Consider the following 26,036-nt stretch of genomic DNA (forward strand, 5'->3'; position numbering starts at 1 on the left):
TGCAAGGTGCAGCCACCTGGTGGCACAGTACTCAACTACACACAGTAGCAGTAACGAAATGTATTCTTCTTTGCTGCTGCTGTAAATTTTTCACAGTGGTGTAATCATTAACACATTGTTTTTGTAAACATTTAAAATGTTTTGCACTTGGTTAGAGCAATATTAGCACTTTGTTTGACTGGTTAAGCTCTGTGCCAACAGGTGGCTGGACAGTGCAGACTGATCAGGTCGTTCACGTATGTCTCACTAAAGTTGCTTCATCAGCTTGAGTTTATGCCTCCAGCCATCCGTCGAAACGCTCAGTTTGCCTGTGGTTACTGGAATACCAGACACGTTCAGCGCTGCGACAGAATGCTTGCAACGCACGCTGCTTCGATATCTCTCGCTTGGGGTCGACTGCCAAGCAGCTGGCGGAGAGTTTGGAGAGGCTTCGCGCGCTCGCTTATAGAGAGCCGGAAGTCGATGACACGACGTGCCATCGTAACGCAGAGCCAGTGAAGGCGGAGCTTAGCCCCGATCACTCGGCGAATGAGTTGAGAGGAAAATGCATGAGTATGGAGGAGGGTAACTTGTAATTGCCCGTACCTCTCTTAATATCAGACATTTCACACGAATTGTGGTGTTAATGATTAACTTTAGCTGTACCCTACGCATCTACAAAATTTCAGGGGCCCTTTAATTCACTTGGCAGTATTTGCCTTTGAAGTTAACTTCACCGCAATAAAGCCACATAATCCCCAGCCACACTAGCAGAAAAATGCACGTGGTGAGCCGCTGGTGTTAAAATGCAGCTGCAGCAGTACGGTCATACCAACTGGCGGCGAGCCACTGTGGCAGTCACATGACAGCATGAAAATCTCTCCCTCTTTTTTACTCTGCGTGTAGGTGCGAGATGTAGCATGCTTTTTCCTTTGTCTGCTGACACAGTGGCGCAGTCCTTACATTTTTTGTCTTTCGTTCTTAATGGAAGTCATGTCTTATGAAGATGACAACGCCATTGCCACTGATCACAAAGATGTTGGGGAGCTCCCTTCTGTTGCGGCATCGCCACATTCAATAGACAATGAGAATTAGGTACTGGGTGTCACCTCTGTGTTCTTGTATTCAGGGTTCATCTGGTTGTGCAGAATCTGATATGGCATACTGTCTCCAAAAATCTTTCCATCGGGACGTCTCGGTTTAGACTCATCATTGTAAAAAAACAATCGCACACCAAGCCAACCAAAGCAAGTGCGAGTGAGAGCTGACACAAGCGGACGATGGTGCAAAACGAGCGGTGCAGCTGACACCAGATGCAAATGTGAATTGAGCGGTTGGGCAGGTCCACATGACACCAGTTTCCCCGAGTGCACATAATTGCAAGGGCCACTCTCATCGGTTCACGACCGACCCGTTCGCGGCGCGAAAAAGCTGTAGCGGCGCAGTTTTCTGCAGTACACATTATTGCATTTAATTGCAGTGCATATTATGCATTGAAGCATACCAAGTGGGGGATAGGTGCCACTGCTGCAGGACATAGCATGTGTTCCATAATTTACCCATGCACATGTGCCGTCTCCGGTAACAGTAACATGGAGATGCCTAACAAGTTTGCTAGCAGGCCTTAAGAATTTGATAGATTCCTGCTCTTTTGTTCGCTTTAAATGTCCCCTGAACTTTCCGAGTTGTTTCATTTTACTGGCTTATTTTTCACTAGCTTTCCTAAAACACAGATGGTTTTTCTCCACTTCCCAGTGCACGGCGCATGCGCACGCGTATAATTAAGGAACGTGTACTAGGCCCCGTTAACGGTGTCATATACGAGACAAGCATGGCAGGCAGAACGCAAGCTCAAATTCCCACAGCTACACCAGAAACAGCTCTGAAACGCTGCCAGTATGCTTATTAGGTATCTGGGTGCTTATACTGTGACTGAAGACTGCACATGCACCTCTGTAGTATTAGGAACATGTAACATGTCCCGTGACAGTGGCTCGTTTTGATTCTTGGTATCAGAGATGGAAGCAGCAAATTTGCTGCTTTGGAGCAGCGCTGGGAGCAGCAAATTTGGCATATTGGAGCAGGTTTGGAGCAGGAATTTTTTATTTTGGAGCATAAGACACGCGTTTTGGAGCATGCTAAGTACAGCTCAACATGAGTGAAATACAGACAAATGAAGAAAAGATGTTCTTCATTTGACTTTTACAGAACACTATTAGGTTACGGCCTATCAGTTTTGTGGAAGCCCGCAAGGTGGAGGAAAGTTCACTAAAGGAAAGTTCACTAAATGTCATACACCTGAGGAAGCCCATACATGTTTTCGGAAACCGCTATTAAGTTACAATGTGGTCGTGCCAACTAAATGTGGCCAAGAAAAAAAAAAATAGCCAAGGGAGTTACGCAAGCAGCATCCATTCTATGTTGATAGGTTTTTGTTAATGCTTGTCAACGTTAATGCAGATCCTAGGTTGCTTTAAATCCAGTTATTGTTTATATTTTAACATCCTCCACAACATTTCCATTGACATCTTGTCGATTAGGTAAGTACATAAAGTTAGCTAATCAGAAGTACTCGTGCACAATGAACAAGAAATATTGACTGTGACAACCATGAACAACACCCATCAACATACAGTGTATGCCGTTTGTGTAGTGCTCTCAGTTATTTCTTATATTCTTGGTGACATTCAGTTGGCATAGCAGAGTACCACAGAATAAATGTGAAGTTACTTTAAATTTGTTGGTCATTGCATGTTTGCCAGTATTCCACATAACTTTGCGAGAAGAATAACTCTGACATTTATGAAAAGAATAAAGGAAAAAGAAGTGTTCAGTGGCTTACCGATCAGTGTCATCGACTAAAATTTTGCACAAGTTCGACTATTAGGGCTGCTCCATAAAGTCAGTGTAAAACTGCGACTGATATTTTCAATGCCAAAGAATGGTTTCCTAAAATTTTGAAACCCTATCTGCACAAGTCGCGTCGTGAACACCATTGCCGCAAGCGCAATTTCTGTCATTTGCATATTCTGCGACCCTTTATGACTGCCATTCGGCTGCTACAATATACTAAAACCAAAACTTTACATCCTCAGTTTGCGGCTGCAAAAGTCTGATCTTGTATGGTGTGGTTGTGCAGAATACAGAGTACCCTGAGTGCAAATTTGATTGACGATTACGGCTGCCATTGGATATTCCTAGTCAAGAAGTTTCATGAAAGCAAGCAGCTCATTTGTCAGCGTGCCGCACTACCATCCCGGTAACTGGACGTGGTGCACATGCGAAATATATTTTAAAGTTACATGCATGGTGTTTGCCATTAAACAATGCAGATTTATTAATCAGGCATACACAAGCTAGTGCTAAAATATATAATGACAGATCACACTACTTATTTCTTAAGCCGAGAGCGCAGCTATCTTTCCCGACTGCCCCATAAAAAGAGCGTCAGTTCAAATCAGTTTAAGCTGGTCCACATATTATGTGTAAGACTGATGTGAAACATTTGAATGCACTGCATAGCAGAAACGATTTTCTTTTCCTGCGGCCACGTTATAATGCACCACCAAACACACCCACACTCCAGGAATGCCGACGCTGAAATGAATTGCTTTAGTTAGGCTTCTAGGGCTAAGTGCAAGCCAACACCTGGTTGTGTGGTTGTGTCACTGAACAAGAACGTCCAACAAAATTAAGCGACTGTGTTTTGGCGCAAGTAGGTTCAGCTCAGTAGTTTGGCACAAGATGTTGCAACTGACGCAGAACTTCTATTTCTGTTAGTATGCTTCACCGCGATTAATTGCGCATGCTTCACCGCATATCGCTGTATTGCGGCGAAGCTGACGAGGCGTTTCGAATTATCTAGTGATGGCCAATTTTGGAATTAAAATAATGGAAGTTTGGACCTATAAAAATGTATGGGCGCCAGCCAGGTCCTTCGGTTGGTATCAAATGAATTAAAAGATTGAATTAACGGGAGATTAATAAGTGGAAACTTACTGTACACCAAATGCTGTGGCACGAGACACTAGGCACAGCTACAAGCACAGCTATAGATGGGCACTTTGGTCAGTGTATTTGCTTTCATACAGAGGCTATGCAAGCACAAATCAGAGGACAGTACTGGCCGCAGAGGCATGTGCTAGAAGTTACTTTTAGTGGTCACAAATGAGCAACAGTATCAAATGTCTTGTGAATGTTCGCGTAACTTATCACAGGTATCAAGTTGCACCACACATGGCATCGCTTTAAATACAAGCAATGAAGTCAGCGAAACCATGGTACCATACAATTACATGTGAAATCCGACACACAACTTATCATGCCAATAACTATATCCAAGAAGTTTCCAATAGTGGGAGTAGCCGCCATTCTACCGCGCTGCAAGTCATACCAGAATCTACGTCGTACCAATTGTTTTCTGCTAATGCAATGTTTATGTTTTCCTGGCTAAAACTGTTTTCAGGTCACTTTTGACACATACTGATGATGCTCTGTATTGACCATGCAACACTTCAACCACTTGACGAGTTGCATAACCTCTTGGAACCGGAAGGTACAGCCTATCACAAGAAAGTAAAGGCCAGATAGCCACTAGGGACAACAGTCAACTGACCTTTACTTCTTTTCAATAGAATGTACCCCAAATGTAGACTGTTCACATATTTCAGAGGTTTACCAAAATCCAAGACTGCAAAACATCCTCATTGAAAAGAGGGAGACATTGAACTTACACATGTAGTATAATTGGTGAGTGACCTGAAGGTATCTGGCATGAAAATTTGTTCCACTGCTTAACATACATGACAAAGAACAGGTATTCTGCAAATTATGAAATAAAAAATTGGAGGCAAAACTGTGTGCACAATTTTGTAATTCATGTATAATAAATAGCAAGCAGTAAATGCAAAGTATGATACAAGCATTTACTAAAAAGTGCACCAATAAAAGTTCGTTTCAACGCAATATAGAGACTTTATGTGCCACTGAATTGTCCCCGCTATTGTTGAACAAGGGACAACCCTGCCATTCATTATTTTCAGATCTTTGGTTCTGAACAGCAAGTAATGAACTGGATGCCTCCACAAATTTTTTTCTGCTTTCCAGGTGAATTATCAATTTGCTAGAATTTGCTAGAACAAGAGCTAAAGAAAAATGTAACATTAGTGCTGTCACTACATAAACTAGGAGCTTATAAACAGCAAAAAAATGAGAACGAGCAAGGACAAGTACAAGAAATACAGCACGAATAAGCAAACTAAGCTGCTGAGTGAGTCAGTAGATGTTCATTAAGAGGAAAAAAGAAGCCTGAAAGAGACATGGGTACAAGAAAGACAGCAGGAGTACACATCCTGCTGTAATTTTTGTACCTATCTTTCTTTTGTGCTTCTTTTTTTCCTATTAATGAACGTGCACCGACATTGTGCACAACGTTGTGGGCAGAACATCAGAAATACATAACGTTCCCAGTCAAATGTCATATGACTTGTATTTACATTTATGCTGTGCTCGCGTGTGTTCCAACAGGTTTCTTCATCACTCATGCACTAGCTACCACACCAAGACAACAAGTAGTCACAAGCATGTGAGGTTAGAAGGATACGTGAACTTTGTGACATGAAATCTTTCCACGGTCGTCAAGTCCAAGCAATATCTTGTGACGAAAGAAGAGGCTGTTGATGCTGGCAATACACCGCTCGAGCATGTGGAGCAACTGAAAACAGCAAAATGCAATTTAAAAAACAGCAGAAGTGCTATTGCTATCCTTTTATGAGACATACAATACTTTACACTGAATTATTACCATGGACACACCAAACTCACTGCACAAAATGTGATTATCTTTACATCTGTCTTGCATGATAACTCACAGAAAATGCTGTGGTCCAAACTACTCCAAGAATCGTGCAGAGAGCATCATGCAAAATCCAAGGTCTTACTGTACTCAGGGAACCTATACCCCCCCCCCCCCCAACCACAGCATCACTTTCCCAATGTCTCTCAATAATCATTATAGTAGATAATAGTAGACAATATAAGAAGAAGGAAAAAGGGCCTCCAATGGGTCCAGTTTCGCACTTATCCTTTTTATGTGCACGGTGTGCCAATAAGAAAAGGCAAACAAGAATTGCATTCAAAGGTAGTAATTTTCTTTGTTCATGTGCCAAGGTAAAATAAGGTAAATGGGCAGGATTCTTCAGCATGAACTGTATAGCAAATAACGGTGAGTAAGGTCCTGACTGATACTATTGCAATAATCATTGTCAGAAGACAGAATAATTGTCTCCATTCATACTGGTACACAGTGTACACAAGTTCCACTCCTAAATTTCCATCCACCAGCAGCTGCAACTGCAATGTATCTTTGGCCAACCCACAAAATGTAGTGCAATCAAAGTTCTGTTTATTCATGAGCAAACTTCAGTGAGAGTTAAATTACAGTAAGACTAAAATTGCCAACCCAGATTTGTCATTGTCATGACTCTCTCCAATACAGGGTGTCCCACCTAACTTTAGCCAAGTCGATGAAAAATAACGGGCACAATTCTGGCAAAATTCTTATTGCGCCCTAAAACATTGTATTTAGTCGCTTTCATCGCACTATTTCCTGCATAATTATTTTCTTCACAGCCCTGAGAACTGTCATATCAAGTTGAGAAAGGCTGCCTTGTTGGCTAATTAATCTGTTTATACCTTCGCAACTACATAAAAAATGCATGCGAACTGCAGCAATGACAGAGCGAAAGGATTTTTCTCTAGTTCAAATGGTCATGGATATGGTGCCAGTCTTGTTGCAATGGTACATTCATACTTAATCCAATAAGAGGTCACAGGCGCTGCATCTATAAACATAGTACCAAGGAACATCTACTACCGAATAGAGTGTCTAAATGACATTTTACCGCAAGTGATCGTGTTTTGCCAGAAAAATCTGGCTGTCTGGATGACACAGCATGCTGTCCACTGTTATGTCTGCTGTGTATGGGATGAAAGTTACCACCTTTCTTATTCAATTTTATGTTTAATAGTGTAAAGTCAATGTAAATATTCAAAAGCTAGTTGATAAATATTTGGATTTTCGAATAGTGGCTATTCCATTTGAAGGCCGACCTAAATTATTTGAAAGCTTCAAATATTTCCACACCCCTAGTATGCAGCGCAGAGACTACAAAGACCCGAGGGCTCTCTATCTTTATACCCCAGACCCCTTCCCACTTGTCATTTTCATAACAACAGCAGGCAAAATGGATGGATGGATGGAAAAACTTTATTGCGAGTCCTGAGATATGCGATTATCGCGCAGTTGGCCGCCCCTACGTTGGGATGGGCAGGCCGAGCCTGGCCGCCACATTGTGGGCTTTCTGTGCTAATAAGGAACTAAGTAAAGATTGCCTCAGGAACAGGCTGGCACATATTTTTGACGTTACCAGGCTCCTTGTACTGGAACACATGTAGGCTTACTACTACATGTCGAATGTTTGTTTGAGCTCTCAGGTAAATTTGATTTCACTAACCTTTATTTGGTTAAAACTGAACTTTGAAAAAAGAATTCAGCTGAAATTTAACTTTTCTTTTTCTGTTTAAACCAAAAATGCTGCTAGCCCAAAATGAAACCCTAGCTATAAGTAATCACAAAATTACTCCTAAATCCATGGCATTAGTAGGAAACCACCACTAGTGTTTTATGCTCAGATCAATTCATGCTGGCCTTTTCATTGCCCCAGCAATAAAATAACACTTTCCTGCACTGGCCTATTCCCATCGAGAGCCCACTATCAACGATTGCGAATTCATATTTTGCCGCTCTGCGAGCGCTTTCAGATAGTTTCAGACAGACAGGCATTTATTGGGTTATTTAGGATCTATTTAGTCAGTTTCAGTCATAGGTCGGCAGTGTGGGAGAATACTCACTCACGCTCACTCACCATAGTTTTTTGAGGCCCTGCACTCACTCACGTTCACTCTCAACTCCGCTCACACTCACAAGCACCCACCCACGCTCACAATCACCTCCACTCACTCTCACTGGCACTCACTCACACTCACCTCCACTCACAATCACTGGCTTTCACTCGCACTCGCACTCACCTCCGCTCAAACTCACTGGCACTCACTCGTGCTTGCACTCATCTACACTCACAATCACTGGCCCTCACTCGCACTCACCTCCGTTCACACTCACTGGAACTCACGTTGTTAGATACAGGACCGTTTCCTGAGCCTACTTCGAGTTCACCAGACCACATCGAATCGCACCACAGCTAATTAAGGAGCGCAGAAGCACGGATACCACATTCCTGAGGCGCGGCACATGCAAACAAGTTGGCGGCCCCCTACTTCGTGTGCCGCAGGTGGAGCTATTCACTGCTTGACTCTCCCCGAAAGTGAAGCGAGAGCCTGGCACTGTTGCGGGTAAAGTGGGTCCCGAAGCACGACGGCCGTAGTGCGCCGTGAAAACATGGTAGCGTCGCCCCCCGTCCGCCTAGTGTGACGACGCATTGCAAATCAGCAAGGCAAGACCGCGGGGAGAAGGAAGCCCTCGGACAATTGAGGACCAAACAGCAACCTTCTCCGCCGGGTGTGACACCATCGCACGGGCGCCTACCATTGGCTGTAAATGACGACACCTGAGCGGGCTCGCCGATTGGCCGAAAATGGCGTCACCTGAGCGGGCTCGCCCATTGGCCGAATGTGACGTGTCTTCGAGACACCGAAGGGCTTAAAAGACGCAGATTGGGAGCAGCAGGAGAGCATTCCTTGATTCATCTCTTTCGAGCTTCTTGCCACGGGTCGCAGCATCCGAGTTGCTGCCGGCCCGTAATGACTTTTACGACTGTTAATTGACTCCCACTGTACATAATGTAAATAAACCTCCCAAGTTTTCATCCTGAAGTTTTCATCCTGAAGTTTTCCTCAACTCCTACAACGTCCACTCACACTCACTGGCACTCACGCCTTTTAAATGAGTGTGAGTGAATGTGAGTGAGTGCACTCATGAGTGAGTGTGCTACCCTCTGCTGCTCACCCCCCCCCCCCCCCCCTATTCGTGTATATTCAGACCTAAGCTTCCAGTTTAGAACTTATTACTTCTGGAGGGCGAGAAGGCAGCGTTTTGGACCCAGTTTTATTTTTAATATACATAAACGATTTGTCTTCCCGATTACGTGTTAACATCCGTTTATTCGCTGACGACTGTTTTCGTACCGCGAAATCAATTGCAACGATGATCATCATATACAACATTCTATCTTTTGTTGGTGCCAGGAGCGGCAGGTGACTCTAAATGCCCAAAGATAAGTAATGCTAACAGTAAGTAGAAAGAAACAGATATCTGATTTTACCTACATTATTAATGACATACCTCTCACTTGTGTATTTCAGGGCGAATATTTAGGTGTCACTTTAACATGTGCTCTCCCATGGGAAACCCATGTTGACAACATAACCTCAAGTGGAAATCAATGTATATGCTGAGAACAAAAGCGACTCATCTTTCTGAGAAAGCGCCTTCGTCTTGCGCGAGCAGATATAAATCTGCTGGCCTACAAAATTCTTTGTTTGACCAGTGCTGGAGTACGCATGTATTGTTTGATTTACGCACACAAAAGAGCTCATAAGAGGGGGTGCAGAGGAAGGCAATAAGGCTCACTTATAATAAATACAAGTTAACGGATAATAAGACTGAATTATTAGAAAGAGCCTGTTTATTAACAATGCAAAGCAGGGCAAAACTAGCATGACCTAAGTTTTTGTTTCAATTTATTCATGGTGACAAAACGATTGACACATCCGTACGAAATTCTTTGAATTGTTCTAGGTCAACAGGCCACAAGCACTCTAGAACACCTAATGAATACACCTTTAACTCAAATTCCTCTAAATATTCATATTTCCTTAAAACAATTAGGGAACGGAATGAACTTAGTCGTTCCATTACTAACGCTTTATATTTAAATAACTTCATGACTTCGAGCGGCCGCCAACTTCAACAGCGTTCGCTTGGAGCTTGCCTCTCATTGATTATCGAGGAGGGAATGGCACGCAGACAAGACGACGTAAAACAAACTGTTTTAATACATCGCTATGGGCGAGCGAACCTCGAGCAACAGAGCACCGTAGTGTGCCAGCCATAGGTCGGCAGTGTGGGAGAATACTCACTCACCTTAAATTTTCCAGGCTCACACTCACCTCCACTCGCACTCACAAGCGCCCACTCACGCTCGCATTCACCTCCGCTACTCTCACTGGCACTCGCACTCACCACCACTCACAATCACTGGCACTCACTCACACTTGCACTCGTGTCTGCTAATACTCACTGGCACTCACTCACACTCGCACTCACCTCCACTTACACTCACAGGCACTCAATCACACTCGCACTCCCCTCCACTCACACTCACTGGCACTCACCATCACTCACAATCACTGGCACTCGCCTCTGTTAACACTCACTGGCACTCAACTCACACTCGCACTCACCTCTGCTCACACTCAAAAGCGCCCACTTACCCTCACTGACACTCACTCGCACTCACCACCACTCACAATCACTGGCACTCACTTGCACTCGCCTCTGCTAACACTCACTGGCACTCACACTCGCACTCGCATCTGCGAACACTCACTGGCACTCACTCACACTCGCACTCACCTCCACTTACACTCACTGGCACTCAATCACACTCACTGGCACTTACCATCACTCACAATCACTGGCACTCACTGGCACTCGCCTCTGTTAACACTCACTGGCACTCAACTCACACTCGCACTCACCTCCACTCACACTCAAAAGCATCCACTTACCCTCACTGGAACTGACTCGCACTCACCACCACTCACAATCACCGGCACTCACTGGCACTCACTCACATTCACACTCACCTCCACTTACACTCACTTGCACTCACCTCCACTCACATTCACTTGCACTCACCATCACTCACAATCACTGGCACTCGCCTCTGCTAACACACTGGCACTCACTCACCTCCACTTACACTCACTGGCACTCAATCACACTCGCACTCACTTCCACCCACTCTCACTGGCATTCACTCGAACTCGCACCCACCTCCACTCACACTCACTGGCCTTCACTCACACTTGCACTCACCTCTGCTTACACTCAATGGCCCTCGCGCTCATGCCTTTGAATTGAATTTGAGTGAGTGCACTCATGAGTAAGTGCACCGACCTATGATCTCAGTTTTCATTTTCTGCTGGGTGCAGATTTTTAAAGTGCCTCCAGAGAAAGGGCATGGTCAGCGCGATGAGCACTCATAGTTTCAAGGATGGTGTCGACACCGCACGCCGCTCATGCCCGGAAACGTTGCATTTCTCCTACTCCAATGCATCTGCATTCAAGTTTTTGGACTTTGGAAGCAGCACTGACACAGAAGACAACTTCAGTTTTTCATATTTCAGAACGGAGTTTTGCTTTATTCGCCGAACCGCTTTAAAGCTGCTGTGCACTGATATACAGTAAAGGTATGCTGAATGTTCTGAAGGTCCCAATTCTTATCTGCATGGTGTTACATCCTTTGGTCCTGATCAATTGCCGGCTGCCTTGCAGGGAGTTGAGTTTTGTGGGAAAAGACAGCCAGAAGCATACCTCAGCATTGCGCTAGGGCTAGTCACTAGCGTTAAATTTTTTTTTAAACCTGAAGAAATTTATTACATAGAAGGATGATATTTGCTAGAATGTTGCATTAAAAATGTATATTACGAAATTTTTTATAGGTTTTATTTGTGGGAAGCAACAATGATGTTTTTGTAGAACTTCATTTTTTCTATAAAATTTTTTTTTAGACATTCTAAAATTTCATTAATACCCATGTTGTTTGGGACTAGTGCATCAGAAAGAAAATTTCTTCCTATCCAATTTGATACTATACAATTTAGTATCAATAATGCTTTGTGATAGAAAATGAAAGTATTTACTAGACTACCCAAAAACAGCTGCTTTACCCGCAGGCAGAAAAGTGTTAAGTTGAACCTCCAAAAAAGAGTAGAACTAACTATTGGGCTAGTTGGTCATGCATTACTGTTGAGGGGCAAATGCGCTAAAAAAGAGACCCTTACACACAACAAATGCAACCAAGCACCTGTGTTTTATGTACTCTTCTTGCATGTGGATTGTTGTTAGCTCTAATTACACTCGACAGTAATGCCCCAAAACAACATATGGGCTACGAATGACACCGTAGTGGGCAGGCCTCAGGATTAATTTCGATCACCTGGGGTTTTTTAATATGCACCCAAGTATGGCAAATGAGTGCTTTTAGCATTCAGCCCAAACTGAAAGCAACCGCGGCAGCTGGGGATCCGACTCGTGACTCATAACAATAAAAGGTGCACATGGCCCTTTTTAGTCAAGCTTCAAACGAGTGTAACATCTTATTTAGCGCTTCAAACTTATTTTCAAGTCCATCAAGTTTAGTACTGAACTACTTCTGCAAAAATTTCATTATCTTTTTCCCATAAATGCACTAACCCCCAAAATTCAAATTTCCTTATATCTGCAGGATTTAAAAAAAATTTAACAGCAAATAATGAAGAAAATTGACTGCTTTAGGGCACTAAATATCATAGTGCTGATTGCTTAATTGTGTGTGTTGTGCGTGTGTGCATATACATATATATCTTGAAATAAAGCGAAGTGTGCTTGCCTTGAATTTAAGCCACATACAGACGAAAATGCCCAGGGCGTTGACCACGAGCCAGACAACGCCACCACCAAAGAGGGCGAGGCCTCGAACACCAGAGAACAGCAGGCAGAGAAGAATGAAGAAACCCAGAAGCACCCAGACCAGCAAGAGCCGCTTGTAGCAAACATTGTAGAGGGTGAAGCGCACATCGTGCACAAGAACTTGCATGGCTGCCACATATTCTTCCACAGTCAGCTGCACACAATGCCACGAGAAACCTGAGGCACATGCCAAATGACACTGGTGACAAACACACCAACCACAGCTTGCACAAAGTCAGTATAAGCCTTGCTAAAAGAATGCATCTGTTAGTTTTTAATCCTTTCAGGTGCCAATTAATTCTGTTTATTGAAAACTTACTTTCCCCACATTTCTTGCATCTTCAGAATCATACGTGTACAGGTGCAGAATAGTTCACAATTTTCAACATTTTAGTGAGTTTTGCCAAGTTTACAGAATGTGGGCTCCATGTGAAAACTCACTACAGGAACATTAGATATGAGAACATCAACTATTTCATGTCTAGCAGGCTTAAAAGGACACTAAAGGCAAATATTAGGTCAAGCTAAAGCAATAGATTAGCGCTTGAGAATCTCTAAGGCATCAATATTATCGCAAACAGAGCCTTAGTAGTAGAGAAATTTAGGTAAATGCAGGACATGATTAGAGACTCCCCGAGATATTCAAGTACTTGCTCGATGACCAAGGCACTCCTCATTTAAATTCAGTCACTGGTACTTGACCACTCTTTATAAAAACATCATTATATTGCATTCTAAGACAAAATAAAATGCTACTTGTCCAGTTCTATTTCATTTTTAAAAAAGAAGAACTCATTGGTATTACCCTTGACAAAGACGTGGGCGGTTAAAAGGCTTCGTTTTCGCTCGACTCTGCGCCGTCCGCGCTTTCGCATTTCAGTAGTTTCGTTATCTCGTAGGACTGCGCTGGTTTTGCTAGATCACGAAACTTGCACAAACTGCAAGTAGCAGAGATCCTGCTTCCATGTGATGTCGCGGGATGCCTGAATGGTCCACGCCACTTGACCAAAAGCAGCTACAGTGGCAAACCCACCGCTCTGCCTTGGCTTGCATTCTCCATTAGCGTTTTGCTCAACAAGCCATACCGCCGTCTGTTGGGCACCGTTTTACTAACCGACGGCAGCAAAGGGCAGTGACAGTGTATGCACCATCACCACTCCCCGGTTGGGTAGCGGGAAAATTGAATGGCGATAAAGGTATTCGGACCCTTAAGATGCTATTTTTTCGTAAACTGTCTTTTCTTGGCAAGAAACAAGCGCTGCAAATTTTTTGGAATAGTATTTGAACAGTCCACATTGACTCAGTATTTTCCTTTAGTGTCCCTTTAAAAAGCACCTATCCAGGAACTAGAAAATTATACTTGGTGCGATGCACTGTTAAAAACGATGAATTTCGTTTCACTAAAACGTTTTTCACCCGTTATTCAGACTTGCAGCACAATTTCAATAAGAACAGTTTCAAGATGTATAAAACACATTTTAAATATCATTACTTCTATCAACGGTTTTGCTGTTGATGCAATATCTTGACACACACGTGTGATCGTGTACACAGCACCTTAAGGGGTTGAAACATTGTTCTCTCCTCAGTATACACAGCAAAAACCTGCTTGGGTAAACACTTCAGTAAGGCTGCCTAACATGCACTTCAAAGCAAGACGTTAATACACATAACTACATGAGGATCAGTGTATATGTCGGTCTCTTCGATTTGCCTACACGCTGAGAACCAGTTCTCAATAGTGCTGCATATCGTGAGAATCGGTGTATATATAGGTCGCTTCAATTTGCTTGCACTTTATGAACCAGTTCTCAGAAATGTGAGAATCAGGGTACAGTCGACTTCAGTTAATTCGAAACTAACAGAACCGATGAAACTCATCGAATCATCCAGCAAGTCGAATTGAACAAAAGGCAGAAGAAATGCCGAAACACGCCGCTGACTCACTTGGCAGTATTGCATTTAATGTTAGCTTTGCCGCAATACAGTTGTGTTATGCACAGAAGCATACCAAGCGAGGAAAGCTGCCACTGTTACGTGACATAGCAAGTGTTCCTTCATTTACGCATGCACATGCACCATCTCCGGTCACAGTACGAGCATGAGACACCTAATAAGTTTACCGGCAGGCCTTCAGAGTTTTAGATAGACCCCTGCTCTTTTGTTGGCTTTAAACGTCCCCTCAGCTATCCGAGTTGTGTCATTTTACTGCTTTTTTTTTCGCTAGCTTTCTCAAAACACAAGTCAGTGTCAGTGCACACTGTCAGTGCACAGTGCGTGCAGGAGAGTGTAATTAAAGAACGCATACTAGGCCCCGTTAACGGTGTCATATACGAAACACGCATGGCAGGCAAAACGAGAGCTCAAATTGTCACAGCAACATCAGAAACAGCTCTGAAAGGCTGCCAGTATGATTATTTCCCATCCGGGTGCTTGTACTGTGACCGGAGACAGCATCTACGCCCCTGTAGTATTAGGAACATGTAATATGTCCCGTAACAGTGGCTCGTTTTCATTCTTGGTATGCTTCACAGCAGAACACGGCTGTATTGCAGCAAAGTGGACCAGTCAAATTAAAATTATTTGGCGAAGGCCAATTTTGAGATCGAAATAATGGAACCTTGGACACATAGAAGTGTATGGGCGCTGGCTGGGACCTTCGGTCAGAATCGAATTAGCCGTAGAAAATCGGATTAACTGGAGTCGAAGTAACAGAACTCCACTGTACATGGAGGGCTCTTCAATTCTCTTGCACTTTATGAACCAGTACTCAACAGTGCTGTTTCTTTGTGAATCATTGTATATAGAGGGCTCTTCAATTTTCCTGCACTTTATGAACCAGTTCTCAACATTAACTCACATGGTGCAAGTTCAGGGTAGTATTGGTGTGTCTCGTGGCACAAAAATCAAGAAGTTGTCCTTGTGCTATAACCAACAAGTGCAGCACTATGTTGTCTTCTACAAAGAGTTCACATGATATCTGCACAATGTGCATTTACAAATCAGTGATTGCAAGAGCATCTAGAATTCGTGCCAAACTCATTTCAGCATGTCATGGTGACAATTGGAGCGCTGTGCTCCATGAACTGGTGTTCAAACTGCAGACAAATTGAGCAAACTTTAGGTTACACACGACGCATTCAACTTGAAAATTTGTTCATCTGAACCTACTGATATACTATTTTGTAACACGAATTGATTGTCAGTGATCAATATGTGCACAGACAGAAAACATGACATTCTACTGTTGATAATGTAGTCTGAAACTTCAGAGAATACTGATAGTAATAATAATAATTACCAAGAGGGGCAGCTTTGTCCCTCTGAACAATAATGTGTGCAACCTTTGATTCTGGAAAAGTAACTGCTCAGGCTAACGTAATCATTCCCATAGGACTTGTTAGAAATGTCAAATAACGGCACTTCCTTCACTTTCACAGAGGTACAAGCTCTTAAGTGTAGTGGTGATGCACCATCAAGTCTTATGTAGCATTCAATGTCAATAGTCACTAATTGTACAAGCACAACCACCAGAGACAACAAAGTGTGAATTAAACCTGTCTGTTAGCCATTTGCTGTCAATTCTTACACTATTTGCAAACAGTTTGCAGAAATTTGAGAAGGTGCCACCTTGGCAAAAATTATTAAATACAGTAAACTCCTGTTTAGACAAACAGAAATAAGCTGAATTTTGGGACATAATGAACAATGTGTGATCATTTGGTAGGTTTTCTCATAGACCCAATGCAAAGAAAAGCCACTAAACACAAACCGCTAATTCAATCGAGCCATTCTTGGCAGTCATCACCAACACCTGCTACTTGGCTCAGGCTTTCCAAGTCTGCCTGGATCAGCAGACTTGGAAAGGGTAACTCTGCTAGCAATACACAAGAAGCAAATGGTGTTTCTGTGGACATAAACTACACCAGCATTGAGAACACCGAAACCTGCAGGGCTTACACCACAGAAACAATAACTGAGAAGGTTCTCGGGGTGTCTCCATAGGCCGATAATTATGATGAGATCACTGCCCAACAGCCACAAGAACCAGCAGTGTTCATGCATGATGCAGATGATAATTCTCTGAATACTCTGGCATATTTTTTCAACATGATGGCACTAAACATTTTCTTGAACAAGCTAGCTAAAATGTCAGCTTTTGTGACAGCACACAGATTTTTACAGAACCAGCAGGAAACAATAATTCAGTTATTCAAGAGGGAATGAAGCAATACTTTGAATCGTGCAAATTCAACAAATGTTTTTTTTTCATAATCTGCTTGTTTCAGTAATTGTTTTATGTCGTGCATATTTGGGTGCACCAGGAATGGTAGATTTAGGGTTTTGTGGATCACTTCTGTTAAGACAAATTTTTTATAAGACAAAGATATTTTAGTGGTCCCTTCAAGTTTGCTTTAACAGGCGTCTACTGCCCTTTCCATATCATAGCAGCATTATATACAATGCTTGGGAATTTCAATGTGTAGCATTTCTTTGCTTACTTTGCATGGGTGTGAATTAAGAAAATTTCTCAGTTCCTCAAATTCCGATGAAGTCCCATAACTCACCATCTACACCAAAGTTAATGTAGCTGGCCTTGGTACTATGCTCAATGTTTTCCTGAACCCAAGTACAGTGAAAAATTGGGAAGAACCACAAGCATGACCGTTGCACATGCACCCTTAGCATATAAAAATTGGTTTAATAGATGTTTAAAAAAAATTTTGCTGCAAAAGAAAATTGAACTCATTTTGGCAACCTCCATAACTGTGCAAGTAGGCTGTGGTAATTCTAGATGCAACTAAGAGGCTTGAAACTTGTTCAAATGTCACAAGTTCCAAAACAGGAACAAAACTTGTTGCCAAATCTGATTATGACATGCAAGGATAAGCTGCATAATAACTTGAGGGGACACTAAGAAAAATATCTGTTCAGCCAAACTGGCAGTTCACATCACCAGAATAGCGAATATAGATAGCTTTAATTGAAAGCAGTTTGCTGAAAGCAGGTACTTGGTGTGCCAGAAAACAACTACCAAAGAAAAGTAAAAGATAGCAGGCAACACCACCTGTCACTTCCAGATCAACTTTGCTCACATGACGTCATAGACCATGGCAACGTCAGGTCACGGCTAAAGATCACCAAAATCTAAAAAATATTGCTAGATTTTAGGCATCACACACTGATGCCACTAGTTTCATACTTTTGGTACAAAATTCAATGAGGTTATATCGGCCTTCTATTTCTGCTCTACGAAGTCCTTTTTTTCATTGAACAAATGCAGGAACAGTTTCAAAAAAGTTACGTGATCCTATCCACTGTGGGAATCAACGTAAGCAGAGCTTTCTGTGCTGTTTGTGTTGATTGACAATAATTGGCAGTGATTTTTACTGCAAATGTTTAAGTTCATCAGCATTTTGTGCAATACTAGAGCTATGAGTTGTTAAACATTACTTGGGTGCACCACTTGTGTTAGTCTATGGAGTACACAGAACACATCGCAAGACCTATTTGCATAAGGCATTGTTGTGTGCCATTGTTCATAGGTGCTGACCACAGGGGGGGGTGCTTGTTTTGTGCACTACACAAAGGTGTTTTGTTTCGTGCACTCCTTTGGACTGTGCCCCGGCCAATCGTTTTTTGTTTTGTGCACTCGTTTGGCTTTGCTGTCTAACCACGTTCACACCATGGATTCAGGGTGAATTTGGGAGCACAACGACAGCTTCACTGGCATTCCACTTTCAGAGTGGATTGGCCCCAAACTGTTTCTTAAACCTGGAACACGCTTTTGGCCCTCCATTCCTTGGTGGTCTTACCTTCCTGGTATTGTATTTCAGGAAACCGTGAAAAGCAATGGACAGATATCTCATCAAGAAGAACAGACCTCCCAAAGAGGATAACGAAAGGACACGCAATCCAGCCGGCATGGGACCTTGAATGTCCGCTTCTGAACCTACCAAGGATTGCCTTAGTGGCACAGGCTTGACATCTGCCGCTGTAACCACTGCCTCCACACGCACACGAATTGTTGGTGGGGATCCAGTCCCTAACGTTAAAGCACAACAGGGACGACATTAACAACCAGTTGGCAACATGCGTACAAATGGCTTTTGTATGACACATCAGTGGACAAGGTATTTTGTGAGACCTGTCACACCGCTTGTGAGGAGAACATTTTTCTTCCAAATATTTCTAGGGATAAGGATTCTCACTCGACATTTGTGCAAAATGGGTTTTCTAACTGGAAAAAAGCACTTATAAGATTTAAAAGTCATGAGGCCTTGTATCCGCACCGTGCGACCATGAGCGGAACTGCAGCTGTGAAAAGGAGGGTGCCTGTAGCAACTACTTGTGTAACTGGGAAGCAAAAAAAAAATGGAAGATGCAATGAAAGCACTGATAGTGACATTAGCTTCATTGCAGTACTTAGCATGCCAGGGGTTGGCAGTACGTGGTCATGATGATGCAGAAGGCAATCTAAGACAGCTTCTGGAAATTTGCACCAATGACATTCCAGAACTACAATCATAGCATTCTTAAACTAAGTGGCTCTTCCACAACATTTAAAATGAAATGTTGAAAATTTTGGCTCATGATATTCTCCGGTCACTGGCAAATGAGGTTCGTGAAGTGGGGCACTATGCCGTGATCATGGATGAGACAGCTGACATATCTGCAAAGGAGCAAATTTTGGTCTGCTTTCATGTTGTCAAAAAGAACTTCTAAACACATGAGCTGTTCTGTGGCTTTTATAACACTGCGGACACCAGAGGGGCCAGTATTTTTGCCCCGAAGGACACAGAATAGCTCACTAGACTGACAACATACCAAGAAATCACTCAACATTACAGACTCAGCCACAGAACACTCCCACCCACGCATCCACAGCTCACGCAGATTCAAGAGACAACACTCAGATTGTTGCAAATCAACACGTTCCCACACACAAGCAGGCTTCATCTCGTGTTCCCAACTCGGTATGACAAACAATGCAAATACTGCGAACAGCTAGGAACCCTCTCGCACATTGTCATAGATTGCAAACAAAATCCAGACCTGCTTCCTCTACCCCCTACCCCCCCCCCCCCCCCAAGAGCAGTGGGGGATGCTGCTGTTGAGCTCCTGCCTCTTGGACCAGATCATGTTAGTTGAGAGGGCAGTCGCAGCCAAGACTGCGCATGGATTTCCATGAAGAGGGAACCACTCCTGCTAATCAAGCCATCCTTACGTTCATTAAAGATGTTTGCTCTCTCTCTCTCTTTCTGCCCTTCTAAAGGACATCCTCTGCCATTTTAATCTTGGCAATGACAATTGCCATGGGCAATAATATGATGCCGCTGCAAATATGAGAGGACAGCACAGTGGGATGCAAGCCCTCATACAAATGGAGGAGCCACAAGCACTGTACATACACTCTTACATATTGTTACATGTAGAAAGACATAGACGAAAGAGGCTATTTACAGGCTATTTACACTGGACTGGAGCCAGAGCGCCAGCCCGACATTCACTCGCGCCAAGGGCACAGACCCACTTTGTCGTTGTTCTTGCGGCGGCTCGTCTCTCGGGTAACTACCGATAATATCGTAATACTACCCCCCGGTGGCAAAAGCACCGTCACGGTGCTTTTAAATATCCAAGGCACGTGGAGAGTTGTAGGGCTTGAGTCGGGTGACGTGGACAATGTCACTGGTTGTCACACCGGAGGACGTAGTGGGTGTGGCTAGAACAATTTCATAGGTGACATCGGTCACTTGGCGGAGCACGCGATATGGGCCGGTATAACAGGAAAGCAGTTTCTCACAAAGGCCAACTTTACGCGATGGTGACCAAAGCAACACGAAGGTGCCGGGTGCAAAATGGACATCACGGTGACAAAGGTCGTAGCGTCGCTTCTGTTTGTCTTGAGAGACTTGTAGAAGAACGCGCGCAAGTTGACAATCATGGTCAGCACGGGCGATTGCATCACGGGCATAAGCGCTAGTTGAAGCTGTGGTGGACGGAAGCACGGTGTCTAGTAGTAGCATAGGTTCGCGGCCATACAAGAGGTAAAACGGGGAAAAGCCGGCAGTTTCGAGACGGGAAGAGTTGTATGCAAAGGTAATGTAAGGTAGAGCCAGGTCCCAGTCACGGTGGTCGTCTGAAACATATTTGGATAGCATGTCTGTAAGGGTGCGGTTCAAACGCTCAGTGAGGCAGTTCGTTTGAGGGTGGTAGGAGGTAGTAAATTTATGCTGAATGGAGCAGGCCCGCATGATGTCGTCAATGACTTTCGCCAAAAATGTACGGCCATGGTCTGTTAGCAATTGATGCGGAGCACCATGCATCAAAATGATATCATGTAGAAGGAAGTCCGCAACGTCAGTTGTGCAACTGGTCGGAAGTGCGCGGGTCACGGCGTACCGGGTCGCGTAGTCAGCCGCGATTGCAACCCACTTGTTTCCTGATGTAGATTCCGGAAATGGGCCGAGAAGGTCTAAGCCAACACGATGGAAGGGCTCGGCAGGGATGTCGAGCGGCTGCACGTAACCAGCGGGGGGCTGGGAAGGCTTCTTGCATCGTTGGCAAAGTTCACAAGCGGCGACGTAACCTCGTACGGAACGGGCAAGGCCAGGCCAGAAAAAAATCGGCCTCCGCGACCGTACTCTGTACCGTCGCGGAGGCCGAAGAGGTGTAGAGTGGCGTCAGCCGGAGAGTGTTCAAAACGGTCGATGAGTCCTCTGACGTTGGCGTCACGACGTTGCTCGTCGGCGAAATGAAGCAGCTGCGACCCAGAGAACACACAAGCAGCACCGGTAATATTGGAGGAGTCAGGGTCGTCAACAGGGTAACGCGACAGGCTGTCAGCGTCTTGGTGCAGGCGGCCAGACTTGTAGACCACAGAATACGAAAATTCTTATAGTCTCAAAGCCCATCGACCAAGCCGGCCTGTAGGATCTTTTAGGGATGAGAGCCAGCAGAGAGCATGATGGTCAGTGACTACGGAAAAAGGGCGACCGTAGAGGTAAGGACGGAACTTTGCAACCGCCCAGACTACAGCAAGGCATTCTCGTTCCGTAATGGAATAGTTGCGCTCCGATAGTGTGAGGAGGCGGCTTGCATAAGCAATAACGAGATCCTGGCCATGCTGACGCTGGGCTAAGACGGCACCTACGCCATGACCGCTGGAATCTGTATGCAATTCTGTAGGGGCATCAGGGTCGAAGTGGGCGAGAATGGGTGGTGAGGAGAGAAGAGTAACGAGACAAGAAGGTGGCGGCTTCTGCAGTACCCCACGAGAATTGTACACCTTTCTTCAAAAGATTAGTGAGGGGTCTAGCAATTACCGCAAAATCTTGAACAAAACGACGAAAGTACGAGCATAGCCCGACAAAACTTCGAACGTCTGCGGCTGTCTTCGGAACCTGAAAGTGTCGGACAGCGCGAGTTTTGTCGGGATCAGGCTGTACTTCGGAAGCATTAACGAGGTGGCCCAGAACAGTAATTTGGCGGTGGCCGAAACGACATTTCGACAAGTTAAGTTGCAGCTTTGCCTTTTGAAATACATCAAGTATAGCTGTTAGACGCTCAAGGTGAGTGTCAAATGTGGGCGAGAAGACGATGACGTCGTCGAGGTAGCAGAGACAAGTGGACCATTTGAAACCACGGAGCAAGGAGTCCATCACACGCTCAAAGGTGGTAGGGGCGTTGAATAATCCAAACGGCATTACCTTAAATTGGTATAGACCATCAGGTGTGATGAACGCGGTTTTTTCTCTGTCCATATCGTCAACAGCAATCTGCCAGTATCCAGAACGAAGATCGATAGAAGAGAAATAGCCGGAACCGTGGAGGCAGTCAAGGGCGTCGTCTATACGTGGGAGCGGGTAGACGTCCTTCTTAGTAATGCTGTTCAGATGGCGGTAGTCTACACAGAAGCGCCACGTGCCATCCTTCTTCTTAACCAACACTACAGGTGATGCCCAGGGACTCGAAGAAGGCTCAATGATGTTCTTGTCTAGCATTTTGTTGACTTCGATTTGAATTACTCGCCGTTCCGACGCAGAAACTCGATACGGTCGTCGGTGAATAGGAGTAGCATTGCCAGTAAGAATCCGATGCTTGACCACGAGCGTCTGGCTTAAAGGGCGATCGAAGTCGAAAATACCTCTGTAGGACGATAATACTTGGTAAAGGTCTTCAGCCTGCGCAGAAGACAGGTCCGTCGCAACCATTTTCTGTATCTTGGGATCGGCGGCCGAGGCTGGCACGATGGGCCTACTAAGCTCGCAAGAAGCATCGGTTGATAACGCTGCCACGTGATGGTCACCGAGACAATCAACGTTGGCAAGTCAAATACCTTGTGGTAGAATTTGCTTTGCCAATCCAAAGTTAAAGATAGGTATGCGAGTGCGATTCGCAGTAATAGTAAGCATACTGTGAGGCACGGTAACGTCATACTGTAGTGGAATGTCGGGCAGAGGAGTGACGAGGTACTCGCCATCAGGGACTGGTGGGGAAGACAAGAGTTCAATATAGGCTATTGATTTTGGCGGCAGGCGAATAAAGCCGGTGGGGCGTAGGCGGCACTGGGGTGCGTCAGAAGGTTCTGCGAGAATCGGCAACTCAGGGCGAAGGGTACTGGCAGAGCAGTCAATAAGAGCAGAATGCGCGGAGAGAAAATCGAGGCCGAGAATGAGGTCGTGGGGGCAATGAGCAATCACGGTACAGAGGACAGGAGTGTGGCGGCCGGCGATGCTAACACGTGCCGTACACATGCCGATGATAGGCACAGTACCGCCATCCGCAACGTGGACGATGCGTGCCGACGCTGGTGTGAGGAGCTTTTTCAGTCGTCGTCGGAAGGCAGCACTCATAAATGAAAGATGTGCCCCTGTATCGATGAGTGCCGTGACAGGATAGCCATCAACGTCAACGTCAAGAAGGTTTTGGTTCGTGTTTAACTTGAGCAGAGGATTTGAGGGCAGTGTTGACAACGCAGCTTCACCTCCAGAAGCTGCAGTGCCTAGTTTTCTGGCTGGGCCCGGGAGGCGATAGGCGGCGAAGAGAAGCGGCGGGGTCGGGGCGAACGAGACTGACGGCGTCGAGGTGATGGCGAGCGGCTGTAGCGGAGGTTCGGAGCAGGGGCATCAGCGGCAGTGGGTTCATGGCGGGTGGCATAGGGAACAGAAGGTCCAAAGGTGCGGGAATAAGTGGCGGCGTATGTCCGAGGAGGCGGTGGCCATTGGTTGCGGCAGTGACGAGCGACGTGGCTGATGCGACAGCAGTGGAAGCAGATTGGTCTGTCATCAGGGGTATGCCATTCGGACGGGTTGCGGCGAGATGTGGTAGAAAAGGACTGTCGGGGACGAGGAGGGCCGGTAGAGAACTGCGGAACGCTAGGTGTAGATGTTGAACACACGGAGTTCAGACCCATGTTCTCAAATTCCTGCCTGACTACGGCCTGAATCATGGCAATCGTGGTTGCTGGCGGATCGGGAAGCGTCGTGGAGAAAGTTGGCGAACAGGCGGCCTCGAGCTCGCGGTGAACAATACGGGTGACGTCGTCACAGGTGGTGGCCTGACGCGGTCGACCCTCACAGGTCGACGTAGCAGCGGTGTTGGGTAGCCGCGTGATGTGGTGTGTGATACTGTGGCTCTTGGCTTGTTCAAGGCGACGGCATTCTTTAATGATGGCGTCGATTGTCGAGACATTGCCGAAAACAAGCAAATTGAAAGCGTCGTCGGCGATGCCTTTTAGAACATGGGACACTTCATCTGATTCAGACATAGCATCGTCAGCTTTGCGACATAGAGCCAAGACGTCGAAGATGTATGAAACGTACGGCTCTGTAGATGTCTGAAAATGAGACGCAAGAGCCTTTCTCGCGGCAACCTTGCGGCCAATGGGGTCGCCGAACAGTTCCCGTAGCTTTTCTTTGAAAGTGTCCCAACTGCTTATCTCGTCGTCATGCGTCTGGTACCACACACGTGGGGTGCCGCCAAGATAAAAGATGACATTGGCGAGCATAATTGTTGGGCCCCACCTGTTATTAGCGCTGGCATGTTCATATAGCTTGATCCATTCGTCAACGTCCAGTCCCTCCAGGCTAGAGAACACACCAGGGTCGCGATGTTGGGCAACCATGACGATTGGAGCAGTCGAACCAGCCGAAGCCGTTGCAGAGGCGGGCTCGTCACCGGGAGGCATGGTGACAAGCTCGATGTACCGATCACTCCGGAGTTCCGTGGCGAGGACGGGGACCGCTGACCTCCACCAGAATGTTACGTGTAGAAAGACATAGACGAAAGAGGCTATTTACAGGCTATTTACACTGGACTGGAGCCAGAGCGCCAGGCTGACATTCACTCGCGCCAAGGGCACAGACCCACTTTGTCGTCGTTCTCGCGGCCAGCTCATCTCTCGGGTATCTACCGATAATATCGTAATAATATATACGTAACTGGTGCTGCAGGACATGAGTCAAAGTGGAAATGTCTTGCGATTTAGTGGGCAGGATATCAGAAATGATAAACTTTGTTACGTGCTCCCCAAAGCGCCTAGATATGTTCCAGGCATTTCAGAAAGAAGATGAGAGTGTAAACTTGCGGATGTTTTGTCCCATGAAGTGGATGCTAAGGGCCACTTCTCTAAAGTAGATTGTTCATAACTATAGCCACCTGATCTAGTTTCTTCATGGCCTAGCATCAGAAGAACGAAATGATGCCAGAGCCAAAGCGAGTAGATTTTTGAAAGCGCTGCCAAAATTTGACACATACTTCACCCTCAAGCTCCTGACACTTGTGTTTTCGCGATTAGAAACAGTAAGTACTGTTTTGTAGAAAGCAATAGTGAGATTTGATCAAGCAGAAAAAATGGTCAAGGCCATCACGGAGAGTCTTAGCGGACTTAGGATGGAAGCATTTTGCTGATTTTGGAACGAGACAACATAGAGGTGCGTGAATTGGTACTGAATGTTAAAGAGAAAGAAGCTCCTGCGCCAAGGCAGACTCCACGACGGTATGACGACGGATCTGTACTTCAAGTATTTCCTTTGGCCAAGGACATGTACCACCATTGGTTCTACGAGGTATTAGAAGCAGTATTTCTCACTGGATGACAGGTATCCACCAGAAATGTGGCAGCACGACATTGATTGAGCAGTTTTTGACTGGGAAAGGTGACAGCACATACCTGTTGAAGTTCTGCGGGCAAAATCTTGAGCCTGAACAACGTAACGTTCACTGCAGTATGCTCATAGATATAGCAAGGCAGCACAACACACCCTTTAATATGTTTCAGGATGTTGTAGAGATGCTTTCG

At 45.1% G+C, this 26,036-nt stretch overlaps 1 protein-coding gene across 2 annotated transcripts in view; it reads right to left on the reverse strand.

Moving 5' to 3' along the window:
- Window positions 1-26,036, reverse strand: part of LOC142579081 (uncharacterized) — a 103,475-nt gene that overhangs the window by 40,047 nt on the left and 37,392 nt on the right. For both annotated transcript variants that reach the window (XM_075688942.1, XM_075688950.1), the window contains exons 5-6: window positions 12,654-12,887; window positions 5,582-5,692 (exon numbers count right to left, since the gene is read on the reverse strand). In XM_075688942.1, coding sequence (XP_075545057.1) covers window positions 5,582-5,692; window positions 12,654-12,887 — 345 coding nt within the window. The remainder of the gene's footprint in view (window positions 1-5,581; window positions 5,693-12,653; window positions 12,888-26,036) is intronic.

The sequence above is a fragment of the Dermacentor variabilis genome, chromosome 1 (genome assembly GCF_050947875.1).
Source record: "Dermacentor variabilis isolate Ectoservices chromosome 1, ASM5094787v1, whole genome shotgun sequence".
Classification (NCBI taxonomy): Eukaryota; Metazoa; Arthropoda; class Arachnida; order Ixodida; family Ixodidae; genus Dermacentor; species Dermacentor variabilis.